The 17,170-nt window shown below is 40.9% G+C and overlaps 1 protein-coding gene across 2 annotated transcripts in view; it reads left to right on the plus strand.

Annotated features, from left to right (window-relative positions):
• Positions 1–17,170, plus strand: part of FYB2 (FYN binding protein 2) — a 109,268-nt gene that overhangs the window by 17,913 nt on the left and 74,185 nt on the right. For both annotated transcript variants that reach the window (XR_748241.2, XM_010365729.2), the window contains exons 2-4: positions 9,526–10,273; positions 13,208–13,369; positions 15,134–15,167. Coding sequence is in view for 1 of the 2 variants with exons in the window: in XM_010365729.2 (XP_010364031.1) it covers positions 9,526–10,273; positions 13,208–13,369; positions 15,134–15,167 (944 nt within the window). In the remaining variant the exon portion in view is untranslated. The remainder of the gene's footprint in view (positions 1–9,525; positions 10,274–13,207; positions 13,370–15,133; positions 15,168–17,170) is intronic.

Consider the following 17,170-nt stretch of genomic DNA (forward strand, 5'->3'; position numbering starts at 1 on the left):
AACTACCTTCACTAAATGGGGATTAAATGTTTTGAATTGCTCAAGTCCAGCTATCAGCTGAAGATACAATGATGGAAAGACATAGTCCTTGTATTGAAAAAGGTGAGGTTTAGTGGGAGAGGCAGACCAGTAAATAGTTGCGATAAGATAGAATGTGATAAGCACCAAGACAGAAGTAAGCAGAGAGAGGTCCTTGTTCCAGACGGGGAAGAAGCCAGGAGGATTGGGAAAGCAGTGCTTTGCATGAGACTTGAATGAGTAGGAATTGCCCATTGTGTTGTTCTCCTGCTCACAATTTTTAGAGGCTCTCCATTGCCTGTGGAATAAAGTCCTAACTCCTTCACTTGGGCTCCTGGTTTCTGCATGCTCCCACTCTAACAGACAATTCCAGCCCCTAAAAACTGCAAAGTAGATAGGAGGTACCCTCGGTTTAATTCTGCCTCAGGTACAAATAAAGAGTAGGAAGAATGTTTAACCGAGGTTAGAGTTCTAGGCACATTTCATGCCTTCTATCCATACCCAAGTAACTGTGAGTGGGAGAGAGGCAAGAATTAAGATGTATTCCAGAGAGTGATTCTCATGATGGTCTATGGAATGCAATCTGGGTATACAGGGAAATGAAGATGGGAGGGAATAGTAGAGAAACAGTGTTAAGACCCATGAAGCTAAAGCATTGCTGGAGTTGGGGCACCAGAAAAGGCAAGTGGGTAAGATGAAAGGGGGTATCCAGGTGTAGGGTACTTGAAATTCATGTGTTGGAGATGGTTCATTTATTACTCATAGCAGGGTCTAAGGTGTATCTATGGAAATCAGTGGCTAAAGTAGGGTGAAAGATGAGATCATTAGAAATGAAGCCAAAGTGTTGGAAAGATTATCTGCATGGATTTGAAATTTGCTTATTGTCATGAGAGTAGTAATAGAGAGAGAGGAGTGAGCTGGGTGCTAAAATCTTTAATAAATAAAAGGGAGTGATCAGGAATATTGTGGAAGGCATCAATGGAAAGCAGTAGGTTTAGTTCAATATGCCATTTGCAGGAGTTGGCGTTATTGAGGAAGAAAAAATAATTTGAAAGCAGTAGTGATGAGCTAAGAAAACACTTTACTCCACTTTCTGACCCAGTAATAGAGAGGAGTGTGGAAGGAGAAAGCTATGCTTGCGAGAGCACGAGAAGAGCCATGTCTTCAGGAGAGAGATGAGTTTGAGTTAGAACAAAAAGGTAGAGAGCAAGTTCATAGAAGAGATTGAGGACATGAGGAATTTTGCAGACTGAGGGTTAGGATGGTCAGGGAAGGGTGAGAAATGGGATTCAATTGGTGATACTACAGAGGTCTGTGGGGAATAAGGCCCTTTGTTACAGACCAGTTTCATTTTCTCATGGTGACCAAGGTAAATGGGGATGTAAGTCTCACTGTCCTGACGTTTTAGGGGAAGGCGAGTCATTGGCTAACTATTGCCTACCACTTGGGATGGGGGCTTAGGCAGCATTAGTGGTAATGCATGGGGTATTGAGGTGAGGAAAGCATGTGGTGTATGAGGACCATCAAGACTCTAGGCTGCCTTTGCAGTCTGCAGTGGGCAGTTTCATGGCTAAGGGACAGCAGGTGGCATATGTGGTTGCAACTAGAGGAGTCACAGTCTCACCAAGAGCACTGGCCAGGGGCTGGGCACTTAGGGACTTTGTAACACTTAACTGAAACCTTATGCCCCATGTGGTATTACTGGCCCCATTTTACAGATGCAGAGAGATTTAGTAGCTTGTTCAAGGTCACACATTTAATAAAGCTGATATTCTTTTGTCACACCCAACCTGGAGATGAAAAGTACTCATTTGACCTGACAGATAATGGAGGCCCAATGATTTTTTTTGTTTGTTTGTTTTTTGTTTTTTGTTTTTTGTTTTTGCCTTTACATAGGAAGATTTTAATCTGTTTAACCTTAAGCTTTAACCTTAACTAACAACTGCGGTATCAGTTCAGTTCTGTTGTTCCTAACCCTTCATAGGAATTAATCATTGGTACCAAAAATACAGACGGTTTCACCATTATTATAGCTTTTATAGTAGGGAAGGTTGAATTGAAGCCCTTTTATTCATGAAGGGTGACTCAGATGCTATATTTAATCGACTTCTACTTCTTTCCATCTTAGATAGGATTTGACAGCTACTACTGCCTCTCTTCCTGGGCTCATAATTTCTTGGCTTCTGCTGCCTTCTCTTTGCCTTGGATTTTGAGTTTACATATTCCTTAAGGCTCTTGGATTTGCTTACCACAGGAGAATGTTCAGACTTGTGATAAACCGTTGCTGTTGACATTGCCATTGTTTCTCCCTGTGGAAGGCAACAGTTAGCAATGTGCAGACATTCAGAAATGAGATAACCTTTATTTTCCAATTAAGAAATGTGCATAGAAATAGTATCTTCTCCTTTTGGAACTTATTTTATGTATATTTTTATGACCACATTCACTTACCAAGTCACGGTTAACTTATCGAGCACCTGCAGTCCTTGTCCAAGGCAGCTTGCTGTGCGGTGCAATGAATGCCATTGTAGATGTAAGGCAGAGTGGTGACATAGAGAGGGTTACCTAGCAGCCCATGGCAGCAGGGTAAACTCAGGAGAGGACGGAACAGCTGTCTGTGCCATGCTTTATAAAGCAGAGATCAAAACATGTGATTTGACACAGAATTTCTTATCGTTTGCAAATTTACTTTGAAAGGATATAAGACTGAGTTTTGTTATTTGGTTCTGCGTTTTCCCATCATCTCTTAAATTACATTAAATCAAAAGTACCTTGAAAAATCCAAGATATATGGTCACAATGGCCATGTAATTTATTAAAATTTTTTAAACTATGCCAATTATATTAAGTAAAATGTTTTGCTCATGTCAGTGTAAATAATAAAAAGTCTGAGAAGGTGTCTTAAAAGCCAATGCAAATTGGCTTCCTGGGATTTTTGTTTGTTTCAATGGTGTGATTAGAGCTACATTTTTAACATAATCTCTAAAGTAAATGTGACATATACAAAATTGATTATGATATTTTTATGAATTAATGGAAGAATTTTAAATTAGAGCTAAATTTATAAGAAAGGCATATTTGTCAATATATTTGTGTATTTATTGCGGAATAAATAAAAGCAGTCATGGAGTTATACAGACTTGGATTTAAATTCCTGTACCACTCTCTATATAAACTGGGGAAAGTTACTTAATCTCTCTGTTAGTCTATCTATAAAACAGGATCAGTAACAATTGCCTAATTGGTGGGGTTATTGTGGAAATTAATTACGGCATCATGTATAAGGGTTGTTAATAAGGATGATGAGGATAGAAAAAATATAGTTATCAATTCTCTGAAACTAGCAAAGGGGAAAATATCTTCCCAAGAAGAGGAGGTTACAGCATTTATACTCATGTGATCAGGTATTAGCTTGTTTCTAGAAAATTTTTAGCCAAAAAAGTTTCTAGACCCACCAAGCAAATTCTTGGGTTAGAGGAGTCCAGAATAGATCATATGGGCCCCAAAGCCAGGTTGTATGAGTTTGATTCCCAGCTTTGACCCTTGCTGCATGACCTTGGACAGGCCACATAGGCCCTTCCTCACTATCCTTGTCTGTATTCTGAGAATACATGGGTTTAAGTTAGTTAATGTATATGAAGTGCTTAGAACAGTGCCTGGTATATGATAATATCACATGTTTGCCCATTTTTGTTGTTATTATTATTATCATTATTCCTTAGATTCCTGTAACATAAACATTGAACAAAAGGCAGCTGTTTGATGGAGTCTTTTTTCCTAGTGACTAAATACATTTATCTAAATATAACAATGCTACACTTAAAGAGCTGAGATTCAGACTTCTAACTGTTTTACTGTAGTCTCTCCATTCTTCTGAAATAGCAATGTCTTTGTTTTTCTTGGCTGCTACCTCCTTGGTTAATTTCCATATCAAAAAGATATACCCCTTCTGTTTAGAGGACATCACTGTCTTTTATCTCAGGTTGTTCCCACTATATCTCTGGCATTGTTTTGGCCTGTACTTCCCAGATGAGGTATTTAAGGCTTGCCCAGTATAAGCCAGAAGCACCAGGCTATGTTCCAGGGCTATTTTTAGGGCTGTGTGTTGACATGATAGCAATTAGGTCGTTTGTTTCTGAGGGCATTCTAATCTGCTTTCACAAAGATGACACAGGAAAAAAATTAAGATTCTGCTGAGTTACGGTTCATGTATTATGTGAACCAGCTAACCTTTCTAAATATCTGTTCACTGATTCATTCATTCACCAAGGATTTTCTGGGTCACTTCTGCCACTGCTGGGGATACCAAGATAAATAGGATACTGGCCCTGTCTTAAAGGGGTTCTGAAAGACTTGTGAATTAAGGATTCATTCCTTCACCACATTTTTATCAAGGCACTGGCACTACAGCAGTGGGCAAATACTGAAATACAAACAAAGTACCTACCTGTAAGGAGTTTACATTCTGATGGAGGGAGACAGACCATCTGCTGGGTTTTGATAGGTGCTATAAAGAAAAACAAACCAGGCTGCATTGGCCAGTGTGTTTTGTTGTTGTTCTTACAGATAACCAAATTTGTTATTGTAAATACTAATGGAAAAGGATTTGCAATAAATTATTTTAGGAATTTCCAGAACTGGCAAGAAGCTTATATGCTAGAGCTAAGGGAATGGGGTAGTTCCTATGTGAACCCATCGATGCTGCTACCCACCGCGTAGCACAGGAACCTCTGCCACAGCTGCTCCCCAAAGCACATGCTATTCCCTGAGCGGCCACATCCTCAGGGGCTCATTTACCAAGCTTTGGACACCTCTGTTGGGCAAATTTCCAGATGAAAGAGTGCCTGGGCGTGGTAGTTCCAAGCTTCCCAGGCTCTGTGCTAGGGGAAGGCTCACTAGAAAGGGTTGGATGAGCCAGTGTGTACCCAGGGTAAGGTAGGTAAAGAGTGAAGGAGAGATGCTGCTTTACCTAGAGTGGTCATGAAAGAGGAATCAGTTAAAAATTGCCTTTAGCTGCTCACCAGGAAACCTATCAGTAGTTCCTCGCCCACTATGAAGATTAAGCCCGATGACATTAAGACTTGGCCTCTCCTTTCTTCTCCAGTCTCATATACTACACACTGGTGCTTCATTTATGTGAAATTGCTGCTGCTTCCCGTATACATCATGCTGTTTCCAAGGTTGTGCCTTCTGTGTTCATTCTCCGGACTGCCTTCCTCTGTTCTTTGCTTGGCTGACTGTTTAAGCTGGGGAATCCCCTCTGGGAAATCTGCTTGGCAACCGGGTTTGCATCACAAGCCCCTTTTCTATGTTCTCTCCACAGACTTTCTGCCATACATCTCATAATTCTCTGTATTATGTTAAAACAACCAATTTGTGGCTGTCTCCTTCATTTTCTGAGTTCTGAAAGGTCAGAGTTGCCTCATTCATCTTTGTAACCCTAGTGCCTAATGCATAGTAGGCAACCAATAAATATTTTGAGATGACACGAGTTAAATTTTGAAGGAGCAGGAATTTGCTAGTTCAAGAAATTAGAGAGAAAGATGAACATTGCAGGCAGCACATTCAAAGTTACAGCTACATGAAAGGGCAAAACAGGTTTAGGAGAATGTCAGCAATTTGGTGAGGCTAGAAAGAAGAAAGCATGTTGGGGGAGGCCCAATGTGATGCTGGAGCATTAAGAGGGTCAGGATTAGGATGGCTCTTATGTGCTAAGCAAAAGAATTTGAGCTTATTTGAAAGCTTTGGGGATGTTAAATTGAAGGTTTTAAAACATGTAAGGGACTTACATGACCAGATTTGTTTTTAAAGAGGTTTGTCTAACAGCTGAGTAAATGGTGGATTAGAGGGGCTCAGAATGGAAGCAGAGAGACCATGAAGAAGTCATTCCAACAGTAAGTGAGGAAGAATTGAAGGGAGGAGCTCATGGGCTGCTTAAGAGTTCAGATCAGTGGGATTTGGGGATTGACTAGCTGTGGCAGCTGAAAAATGGAGCATGGTTTTAACCAGAAGGACCCTATGGCCACTTCCCAAACCATCTTCATGCAGTTTTCCTTATGTCCTCAAAACTGAACTTCCACCTATGGGTGATGGATAATACAAAACAAAATGCATCACATCTATTTCCCATTGATTGTAAGGAAAATAAAATCTAAATATTAGTGCCAGAAGGGGCTTTGGAGATCACCCAGTCCAACCTCTAATTTGATGTATGACTGAGCTAGAGAGAAGAAATTACTTTTCTACTATAGCTCTGAAAATCAGTGGTAGGCACTGAGTCACCATTGCATCATCTGCTTAATTTTCCACATAGCACTCTGTCTCTCATATTCTCTTGTGTAATTGCTTATTTTCTGTCTCTCCTTGACATTAGAATAGAGCCCTTGACTGTCTAAAACAATGTTTGGTCTGTATGTAGATACTTAATGAACATGTGTTGAAAGAGTAGAGAGCCAGGTATAATCAGGTTTGCTCTCTGCTGAACCAGTGATCTTTGCACAGAACCTTGGTTTGGAGGTTATCAAATCTGTAATTCTATTTCATACTAGGGTTTGCTTAATTAATCCTGCAGAGACTAAAATCTAAGCAATAACATTGTACAGTAGTTCTCCATGTGGCTTCAAATAGTGAAGAACTGAAAATAATCATTATATTACTTTAAAAATATTAACCACTGACAAACTCATAACCATTAGGATGGCTATTGTAAAAAAAAAAAAAGTGTTGGTGAAGATGTGGAGACATTGGAACCCCTGTACATTGTTGGTGAGAATGTAAAATGGTGCAGTTGCTATGGAAAACAGAAGGGAGGTTCCTCAAAAATTAAAAATAGAACTACCATATAATCCAGCAATTTCACTTCTGGGAACATACCCAAAAGGACTGAACATAGGGTCTCAATGAGGTATCTGTACACCTATGTTTATAGAAGCATCATTCATAATAGCTAAGATATGGAAGCCACCCAACTCTCCGTGGATGGATGAATGGATAAACAGGATGTGTTATATATACACTAAGATACATTAGTTAGCCTTAAAAAGGAAGGAAATTCTAACACATGCTTCAACATGGCTAAACCTTGAGGCCATTGTAATAAGTGAAATAAGACAGTTATAAAAAGACAAATACTCTATGATTCCTCTTATACAGTACCTAGAATAGTCAAATTCAGAGACAGAGTGTAGAATGAGAGGACAGAATATGGACTTGTTTAATGGATATGGAGTTTTATTTTTGCAAGATGTAAAGAGTTCTGGAGATTGGTTGCACAACAGTGTGAATCTACATAACACTGCCAAACTGTACACTTAGAGATGGTTAAGATGACATGTTTTGTGTGTATTTTACCACAATATAAAAATATTTATCACTGAGGTGTGTATATCTGTTATCTCATTTGATTCTTACATTAACCCCGAACTGCTGTCAGAAATATAAGTTTCATTTTATAGTGAGGAAAATAAGGCTCAACAAAGTGAAGTGAATTGCCCAAGGCACATAAGTGGAAAATGGATAAGCAGAGTTTCACACTCAGATCTCCTGATTTCACGCCCAGTGCTGGCTTCTGCCACATCAGGGGAGAGAAAGTATGGTTGAATTAACTTGCCTGCTGGCTGTGTGTGTGCGTGTGCATGTGCACGTGTGTGTGTGTTACAGAGATAGAGAACAGAGATATGAAAAAGGAAGGAGAGTGCATGTACTTAAGCTCCGAGACACTCGCTTCATGCTTCTCGTTCAATTTCCCTCCCTTCCAAAATCTTCAGAAGGCAGGTGAGAGTCAACTGTAAATACAGAGAGAAAAGGTCACCCAACATTTCCTAACCTGGCAAAATCAAAAGTCACTGCCATGGACATGGTCTGTGTACATGAAATTAAAAACCTTTAAGATGATCAGGAGAGGACAGTGGCTCTTACTTTTTGCAATGGCTCCATTAGACATTACCCTACTTCCTGTGAAAGCAAAAGATGACAGAACACATTTACAAAATCTAATGTGGTCTAGTGGGAGGAAGAAGAACCAGCAGGAAGAGCATGGAGCAGGAGTTAAGCCTACACCTACTTGGCCAGACCGCCAATCAATTCACTGTATAAACCCAGTCATGCTCCTTCTTCTGCCACAAAGGTTGGGCTCCCATTACTACCATTATTTTCATATGCCAAATTGGAGCTGAATTTAAAGGGAAGAGCAAGATCATTTTCCAAGGGGAGTTAAGAATGCAAGAGGGTCATCTGGCCTCTTATAAAGAACTTTTATTTATCATGGGCCTACTATGTGTCAGGCACTGTAATGGACATTTCACTTATAATGGCCCTAATCCTGCTACTGTTTGATAACTTATTTTTATGAGGCACTTAGAGGGAAGATCGAGTTCCCCAGAGTATTTCCACAGAGGATAAAGAGTGGAGTCTTCATATGAACATAGGTCTATTTCCAAAGTTTGTTCTTTTCTCCATACCATAGTGTTAAGTTCAACAGCCAAGATATAAAAAGCTAAGGAAGTACCAAGGAGACAAGAAAGAAGTTAGCTGTGTCTATCATCCACAAGTGAAAGCTTTTTTTTTTTTTTTTCAACTTTCATTTTAGGTTCAGGAAGTAAAGGCACATGGCACATGTTTGCTACATGGGTAAATTGTGTGTCACTGAGGTTTAGTGTATGAATGATTCCATCACCTACGTAGTGATCACAGTACCCAACAAGTAATTTTTCAACCTTTCTCCCTCTTCGTCCCTTCACCCCCTCATAGTCTCCAGGGCCTTTTGTTTTCATCTTTATGTCCATGTATACTCAGTGTTTAGCTCCTACTTATAAGTGAGAACATGCAGTAGTTGATCTTCTGTTCATGTCCTTTGTCCATTTTTTAATGGAGTTTTTTTTGCATATTGAATTAAGTTCTCCAGGTGAAATATTGATGGATTAGTAGGCAGTGAAGTGCAAGAAAAGTGTTGACAAGCTGATGGGGATGCATTTTGTGAGCAAGAACACAAAGCAAACTCCAGGTGATAGAGAGTAGGAGGGTCTAAAAAAATTGTAAACAGTTCTGTTTGGTTTAAGGGTAGTTGTGTTTGGCTGTGGTTGGAGATCATAATTCCACCATCTTTTGAGCTAGTTGGGACATGCATTGTGAAGAACCTTGAATTCTGTATAAAGCAGTATGGAATTTATTTTTATAGGCAGTGGGGAGCCATCAAAAGTTTGTATCAAGGGGTTTCTCCACTGTTTTTAGTACTATCTATAGGTGTTCTTTACATGCTGTGAGAAAATTAAACATCCCTGGAGTGTTTAAAAAAGAGATAGTGTTTTCATTCTATCTCATATAGACAATAGCATTGCTGGCTAACATTGCCCAGAAGCAGTTGCATTGTATTAGCAGTTAGAGTCCCTTAACATGGTGAGATCAGTGAGATCTAATCACACTGGCTTTTTTTCTTGGAATAATGAGACACTTGTTTTTGTTGTTGTTGTTGTTTGTTTTTGTTGTTTGTTTGATTATTCTTTGCTTTAGGAAGGGGTAAGAAGCTTCAAGGAACTTCGAGCCAAATTTCAAAATCTTGATGCTCCACCTCTTCCAGGACCTATTAAACTCCCAGCAGGAGTTTCTCCAAACGGTGACATTGGAGACAAACAGTCAACTCAAATTTTGGCCAGTGGGAAACCCCTCTCATCCAACCACAAGCAGCGCCCACCACACTGTTCCAGTAGTGAGTCCCGGCCTCTTCAACCTCAGAAAATAAAGTTGGCTCAAAAGACTGAAATTCCAAAATGTTCTAGCTCCCCAGGGCCTCTGGGAAAGTCCACTGTATGTTCTGCAGCAAGTTCACAGAAGGCTTCTCTGCTGTTAGAGGTGACTCAGTCAAATGTTGAGATAATCACTAAGGAAAAAGTAGTGGTGGCCAATAGCTTCAGAAACAAACTCTGGAACTGGGAGAAGGTTTCATCTCAGAAAAGTGAAATGTCATCAGCCCTTCTCCTTGCCAACTGTGGAAGTAAGACCTTCCATCTGGAAGGGCAAAAAGCCATGGGGCTTACTCCAGAGGAACCCAGGAAAAAGCTGGAAACAAAAGGAGCCCAGACTCTTCCTTCCCAGAAGCACTTGGTGGCCCCCAAAATATTACTTAATGTCTCTGAAGATCCCTCTTTTGTAATTTCTCATCATATCAGGAAGAACTGGGAAAACCCACGTCCTGAGAAGAGCCCAGCAAGTAGCACCTACCAGCCCATCTATGAGTGTGAGCTTGCCAGCCAGGCCCCAGGTAACAAATGTGATCCCCATGGGACAGGGGCTAGGAGGGGTCATCATGTTTTTCTATTTTAAAACCTGTTGACTCAGAGTGGTTATGTATATGACCTGGGTAATGTTGCTCCAGACTTTCAGCGTGATATTCTAGGCCCATTTGCTAAACTGTAATCTTGGGTTTGAGTAAAGTGCTTAATCTCCTGGAATTGCTTTGTGAGATAGCTTTTGGAAAAACTTGGATTTGAATCCTAGCTCGACTTCTTACAAGTTGCATGAATTTAGGCAATCTGTATTGATTCTTAGAGCCTGAGTGCTCTCTTATAACTCAAATCTGTCACCAATCATCTGTCTTGGTAAACAACACAACTATCCTCCTAATTTCTCAGGCCAAAACTTAGGACCCATGCTCTATTTCCCTTCTCTTCCCTCATTCTACACACTGAATCTATCAGCAAACTCTTGGTTTTGCCACCAAGCGCTTGGTTCACCTCAGTATTATGTAAGTTATAAAAGGATAAAGACTGGCTGGGCACAGTGGCTTACACCTGTAATTCGAACATTTTGGGAGGCCAAGGTGGGCAGATTACTTGAGGTCAAGAGTTCAAGACCAGCCTGGCTAACATGGCAAAACCCTGTCTCTATTAAAAATACAAAAATTAGCTGGGCATAGTGGCCTGTGCCTGTAATTCCAGCTACTCGGGAAGCTGAGACACCAGAATTGCTTGAACCTGAGAGGCAGAGGTTGTAGTGAGCCAAAATTGTACCACTTCACTTCAGCCTGGGTAACAGAGCAAGATCCTGTCAAAAAAAAAGAAAAAAAAGAAAAGATAAGGACTGTCTTTTTTTTACTACCAAATCCCTAGCACCTAGAAGAAAAAGGCCAGATTGAATAAGTCCTAAAAAAAAATGTGTTGAATGATTGATTAAGTGGATGGAAGGGTGGATGGATGGATCTCCTTACAACCTTGTATGGTTTCTGTTTGTACTTGGAATAGAATCTAAACTACTTGCTTTGTGGTCTTCATGGTCCTGCATGCTGGTCCCTGTTTTGTGTCTGACTTATCTCCTACCTCTCCTCCCCTAGCTCTCTGCCCATGGTCAACACACTAGATTTCTTGCTGTTCCTTAAACAGGCTTTGTCAAGCCTTGGGACCTTTGCACTTGCCATTCCCTCTTCCTCAAAAACTCTTTTCTTTAAGATTTTGTAGCTGCATTTAGGCCTAAGTTCCAAAAACCTTTCCAAGGTCAGCTTTCTCTAACCTCTCTATATAAAGTATACTGCCTCATGATCAACAGTTTACACTTGTCATCCTACCTTATTTCCTTCATAGAACTAATGGATCTCTGTAATGATCTTGTTTATTTGTTTACTCGTTTATCATCAGTCTCTTGTTATTAGAATAAAAATTCGTGAAGGTAGGACTATACAAGTTCTTGTTCTCAACTCTATCCCCACTTCCTAGAACAATACCTGGAATATAGTAAATAAATAGTTATTGATGAAGGGATGAGGAAGAAGAAAAGACAGATGGGAAGAAAGATGTATGGGAAGGAGGGATGAGAGAAAGGAAAGAAGAATGTATTATCTACCAGATGGAGCTATTGAGACAGTTAAATGAGATAACAGTTGTAAATTACTTAGCACAGTGCCTGGTAAAAACTCCAAGCCCAATTAGTAAGTGATAATTAATATTCACATGTCTTCTACCTAATTTGATAATGACTGAAGTTTTTGACAATGCTACTTGTAATTAAAGCCTAGGAAGAAAGGAACTTTGGGCCTGAGTTTCTGGGGATGTAACCCGCTGTGGGTGAAGCAATAAGGAAGCTTTCCCTCCCTTCCAGCTTGTGGAGGAGAGTGTAGGAAGTCTCCCAGAGGTATATGCAAAATGCTAGGCCACTTCTTAAGTTTTCGCATGAATGGCCCATGTAGTCAACTACTGTCTTACATAAGTCAAAAATCAAAGCAGTTGGATTACATAAGATTTTGTGCTATTTTCAGTGTAAAGGGCAGATATGATTTTCATGTATAATATTGGACTTTCTGTTGGAGTTAGATTTAAGACTGCAGAGGACAAATATATATAAAATTGGAACTTTCCTGGAAAATTCCAGGACACAGGTGCCCAGATATCATGAAGTCAGTCTTGAAGCCAGTCCTAGGCTATGAGCCCTGGAAATCCCAGATCAATTCTTATTCCTCTTTGTAGAGCCAGTATTATTTGCATGTCATAAGTGCTTGAAGAATCCTTTCAGTAGTCACAGCCTCTCTCCTGTGAGGGAGGCCCTGTGCTTGGTGCTGGGGGATCAATATGACACCATCCCCACCCACAGAAGCCCACGTTTAATGGGAACAGAGATCAGTACCTCCAATGTGCCATGATATTGATGTAGTGGTATTAACAATGTGCTACAGGGATACAAATCAGAGGTTGATTCCGGCCTTGATTCCTGTGAGAAATCAAGAAAAGCTTTCTAGAGGAGGTGTCATTGGAGCAGAGCCTAAAAAGAATGAATTGAAGTTTGCCAAAAAAGGGAATAGTGTTCCAGAACCAAGAAAAACATGATCAGAATTTTGGATATATGAGAGCTTTTTAAGGCTATCTAAATCAAATCTGGAGAATGGAGAAGCCAGTGATGCATGTGAAAAATATTTGGGCTTTAAGTGGTGGGAAGCAAGACATATAATACGCCAAACAAAGAATCTAGAAACACAGATGGGTGCCTTGTGGTGTAGAAATGGCAGAGATGGAGTGACTGATTTCATGCTGAGGAAATCCTTAAAGCAGCAGCATGGCAATTGATCAGGTTTATGTATTGATCAGGGCACGAACTGTTGGGTGGAGAATAGATTGGACAGGACTGAGATGGAGGCAAGGAAACCAGTTTTACCCAACAAGCTGTGATATGAAAATAATCATAACCTACATTTTTTACTGTCTGTGTTCAGAAAAACAGTCAGATGTCAGACATCACCACCTTCCCAAAATGAAGCCACTGCCCTCCATCAACTCCCTGGGTCCTCCTCCCCAAAAGCCTTCAAGACCTACCATCGTGAACCTCCAGGCCTTTCAGAGGCAGCCAGCTGCTGTTGCCAAGACTCAAGGGGAAGGTAAGGAAATGCACAGGGCCCTACACATGGCCAACCAGGAGTCACCTCCGTCTCTACATCTTCTCCCAGGTGACCATGCAGCTGCTGTTTTTCATGAGGCTGGACATCCATCACTGCTTATTCTCATCTAGGGGCTGTGGCAGCTTGCCCACCAAATGACGTCTCTGTGGGAATTCGCCCCTTATCGCTCCTAGACCAGCCCACCTCTCCTGAGAGCACTGCATTTGATCACTGGGAATCTGTCCAAGAGGAAGAAAACAAAAAGTTGCTGAGCAGGGAGTCACGGAACCTTTGTGTTTCCTGCAAACCTGTGTTGTCAACACAATCCATTGGTTCGGGAGAAGTGGGGAGGGAGTGAAAAGGGAGAAAGTCAGTGTGAACTTGACCTGAAATCCTTAGCCGGGGTGGGGGGTGGTGGCCTCAGGCCTCTGTGATCTGCTTTTGGTAATTAATTGAAAGCCTACAACCCCCAACCCTCTGATCCTTTCCAGAAACTGAAACATCTTTGGAAGCCATTTTTTCTGTGCTATTTTGTGTCTTCTACTATTTAAAGGAACACCTCTCATCCCTTACCACTCCCACCACAATCTGATCTTGCTGACATTTTAAATGCCTTAGCTTATGTTTGCTCTAATGAAACATAAGATGAACATACACTTCGGGACAAAATGTACTGCTGTGTTAACATTTATTTTACTGTGACCGTCAGCACCAGCAGATGGCAGATACACTGAGAGAGCTAGTGCAGTCTTTGTTCGTTTTAACTGCTTTGGGCAACTTCATGGTTAAATGACTCTAACTTCATGATTCTCAAACTTGAGTGTACATCAGAATCACCTAGAGGACTTGTTAAAACACAGATTGCTCGGCCCCGTTCTCAGTTTCTGGTTCAGTTGGTCTGAGTTGGAGCCTGATAATTCACCTTTTAACAAGTTCCCAGAGGGTGCTAATGCTGCTGGTCCAGGGACCACACTTTGAGAACCACTGCTACAAGTCATCTTAAGTCTTATCCTAAAAGGAAATTCTATATGGGGAGATAGGCTCTTATAAGTATACTTTACTGATATGGCCAGCTCCAAATCAAAGAAGGATAAATGTGATTTTTATAAACATTAAACAATTCAGGCCTCAAATAATCTCTCTGAATGAGAAGAAGGTTTATCAAACAACATAGAAAAACGTACTAAGTCTTTTGTAATAAAATGGGCTTCTGTACTTACTAGCTATTTAAGTTTGGGTTTGTTAATCACTGAGCCTCATTTTCCTTATCTATAAAATGGGGATAATGTTCCTTATCTGTAAAGTGGGGTACCACTGATCTCTTAGGATTATTGTGAGGATAATGAGACATGATGCCAGGAAAGAGCTTAAATAGTGCTTGGAATACCAGGAAGTGTTCTGTAAATGTTCAAGGTTATTTCAAACAAACATTGAGCAGCAGTAATCTCTGTACCATGTCCTGTGATGGAAATGAGAGATTAAGAGATAAACCCCACAGGGGTTCTGGTCTTTAAGGAGGTCAAAGTCTAATGCAAGAGATTGTATCCATAAATAAGAAATTGTACTGTAAAGTGTGGGTGAGCACTGCAATGCAGGAACAGGTATCCCCTGGGTGGGTGCTGGGGTGGAGGTAAGGGATGTTTCAGGCATAGGCAAGCTTCCATTCTCCACATTACCTATGGGGTCACGTCATTGCACAAGCATCATTCACTTTAACCAGTCTGTGCAAACACCTCTTTTTCACTCTGCCTCTTTCTCTTGCAGTGACTGTGGAAGATGGCTCCCTGCCTCCAGAGAGGTAAGTACATGCTCCTTAGTTGTGTAGGAACGTAGCCCATCACAGGGGCTACTTAGCCTGCTCCAGAGCAGGCAATTAGCACAAACCAAGAATCTGTATTTCTCAGAAGAGTTTCAGAAGGAGTGATTTATAAGCAGCAAATTGCAACTTTTGCTGTAAACAAAAGATTAAATAAATTGTATTTAACATGTGCTGACATTAAGTTGCAAAGATAGTCCTCACAGGTACTTTTTTAATTATATAGTTGGGTTCAGTAAATTGAAACATCACCCTTCATAGTCATAAATTGAATTAGAGGCTAAAGAATGCTCTGGGCAGCTGGTGTGATATTAGGAATCAGTAATGGGATAAAGGATGTTTTATTTTTGGTGCACTCCTTCTAAGAATTTTGCCATAGAAGTGTCAGTTCATTAACTCACTTAACCAAATAATATCTATTGAGACCTTTGATGTGTCAGGCACTCAGCTGGCTACTTTATACACATTTTTCATTCTGTTGTCTCAAGAGGGCTGCACAGTCGCTGCTGCCGCTCACTTTTTTTTTTTTTTTTTTTTTTTTTTTTTTTTTTTTGAGACAAAGTCTGGCTCTGTTGCCCAGGCTGGAGTGCAGTGGCATGATCTCGGCTCACTCCAACCTCCACCTCCCGGGTTCACACCATTCTCCTGCCTCAGCCTCTCGAGTAGCTGGGACTACAGGTGCCCGCCACCACGCCCGGCTAATTTTTTTGTATTTTTAGTAGAAACGGGGTTTCACCGTGTTCGCCAGGATGGTCTCGATCTCCTGACCTTGTAATCTGCCCGCCTCGGCCTCCCAAAGTGCTGGGATTACAGGCATGAGCCACTGCACCCAGTCGCCGCTCACATTTTATCACTCAAGACGCTTGTGCTCAGAAAGTTTGCCACTTGCTGAGCCATGATTCCAACCCAGATGTGCCATAACCACATTGTTTATATACCTCACCTCCCTCACAAAGATGTTCCCTGTTCTCAAAAAGGTTAGTCTTAGAAGAAGATCCAAACTTAACAACAAATAATCATATTACTTATTCCTTTATCAAATGTTTACAATGGTAAAGTGTGTTAAGTTTTGTAATAGAGGCAAGGACAAGATTCAGAGGCTGCACTAAGGGGGAAGTTGTTACATCTCCTTGGGAGGGTCAGAGAAGTCTTTAAAGAAGTATCATTTCTCCATTGCTAGAGTAATGCTACATAATAACAATAAAACTTTCATAGCATACATGTGTCTGTGGGGTACAGTTGATCTGGGCTGGGGTCAGCTGGGTTTTCTCATATGTTTGCAGTAGACTGCAGGCTGTCTAGGCAACTTTGTGATATTGGCTAAGGTGGCTCACATATTGGGGGGAAGCTTACAGTTGGCTGATCTAGGATTGCGTTGGCTGGGATGGCTGGGCACCTTGACTTGGCACCATCTGTCTCTCCTCATCCAGCAAGCTAGCCCAGGGACACCCTTCTACAGTCACTGCTAACAAGCAAGACAACCCCAATCACACCAGCACTTTTCAAGCCCTTGCTGTGTTACAGTTGCTAATATCTTATTGGTCCAAGCAAGTAATGTGGCCAAGCCCAGAATCAGAGTGGGAGGGTGCTGAAAGTTTCATGGCAAAAAGCAGGGATGCAGGAAGGAGTGAAGAATGGGGTATTGAACCAGTCAACCTATCCTTGAAGAGGAAACATTTGAAATGAGTATTGAAGATGCATATTTGCAGCATAGCATGGGAAAGGACACTGTAGGTAGAGGCAGGAGGTGTGAAGCAACATGTTTAATTTGTGGAAACTAGAAATAAGTACAGTTAGAGTGTAGAAAGTATAGAAATGGATTGTAGAGGTAAAGAGGAACCACATCACAGAGGATCTTGTACAACAGGGAATTGATAAGACAATCTTATTCAACAAGGAACTGGTAGTGTGGTGTTAGACACCATGTGCTCTGGGAACTCCTGGGTTTGTCGTCCCTTTGAAAAAGTTAAATGACAGCACAAGAC

The sequence above is a fragment of the Rhinopithecus roxellana genome, chromosome 12, assembly GCF_007565055.1.
Source record: "Rhinopithecus roxellana isolate Shanxi Qingling chromosome 12, ASM756505v1, whole genome shotgun sequence".
NCBI classification, from domain to species: Eukaryota; Metazoa; Chordata; class Mammalia; order Primates; family Cercopithecidae; genus Rhinopithecus; species Rhinopithecus roxellana.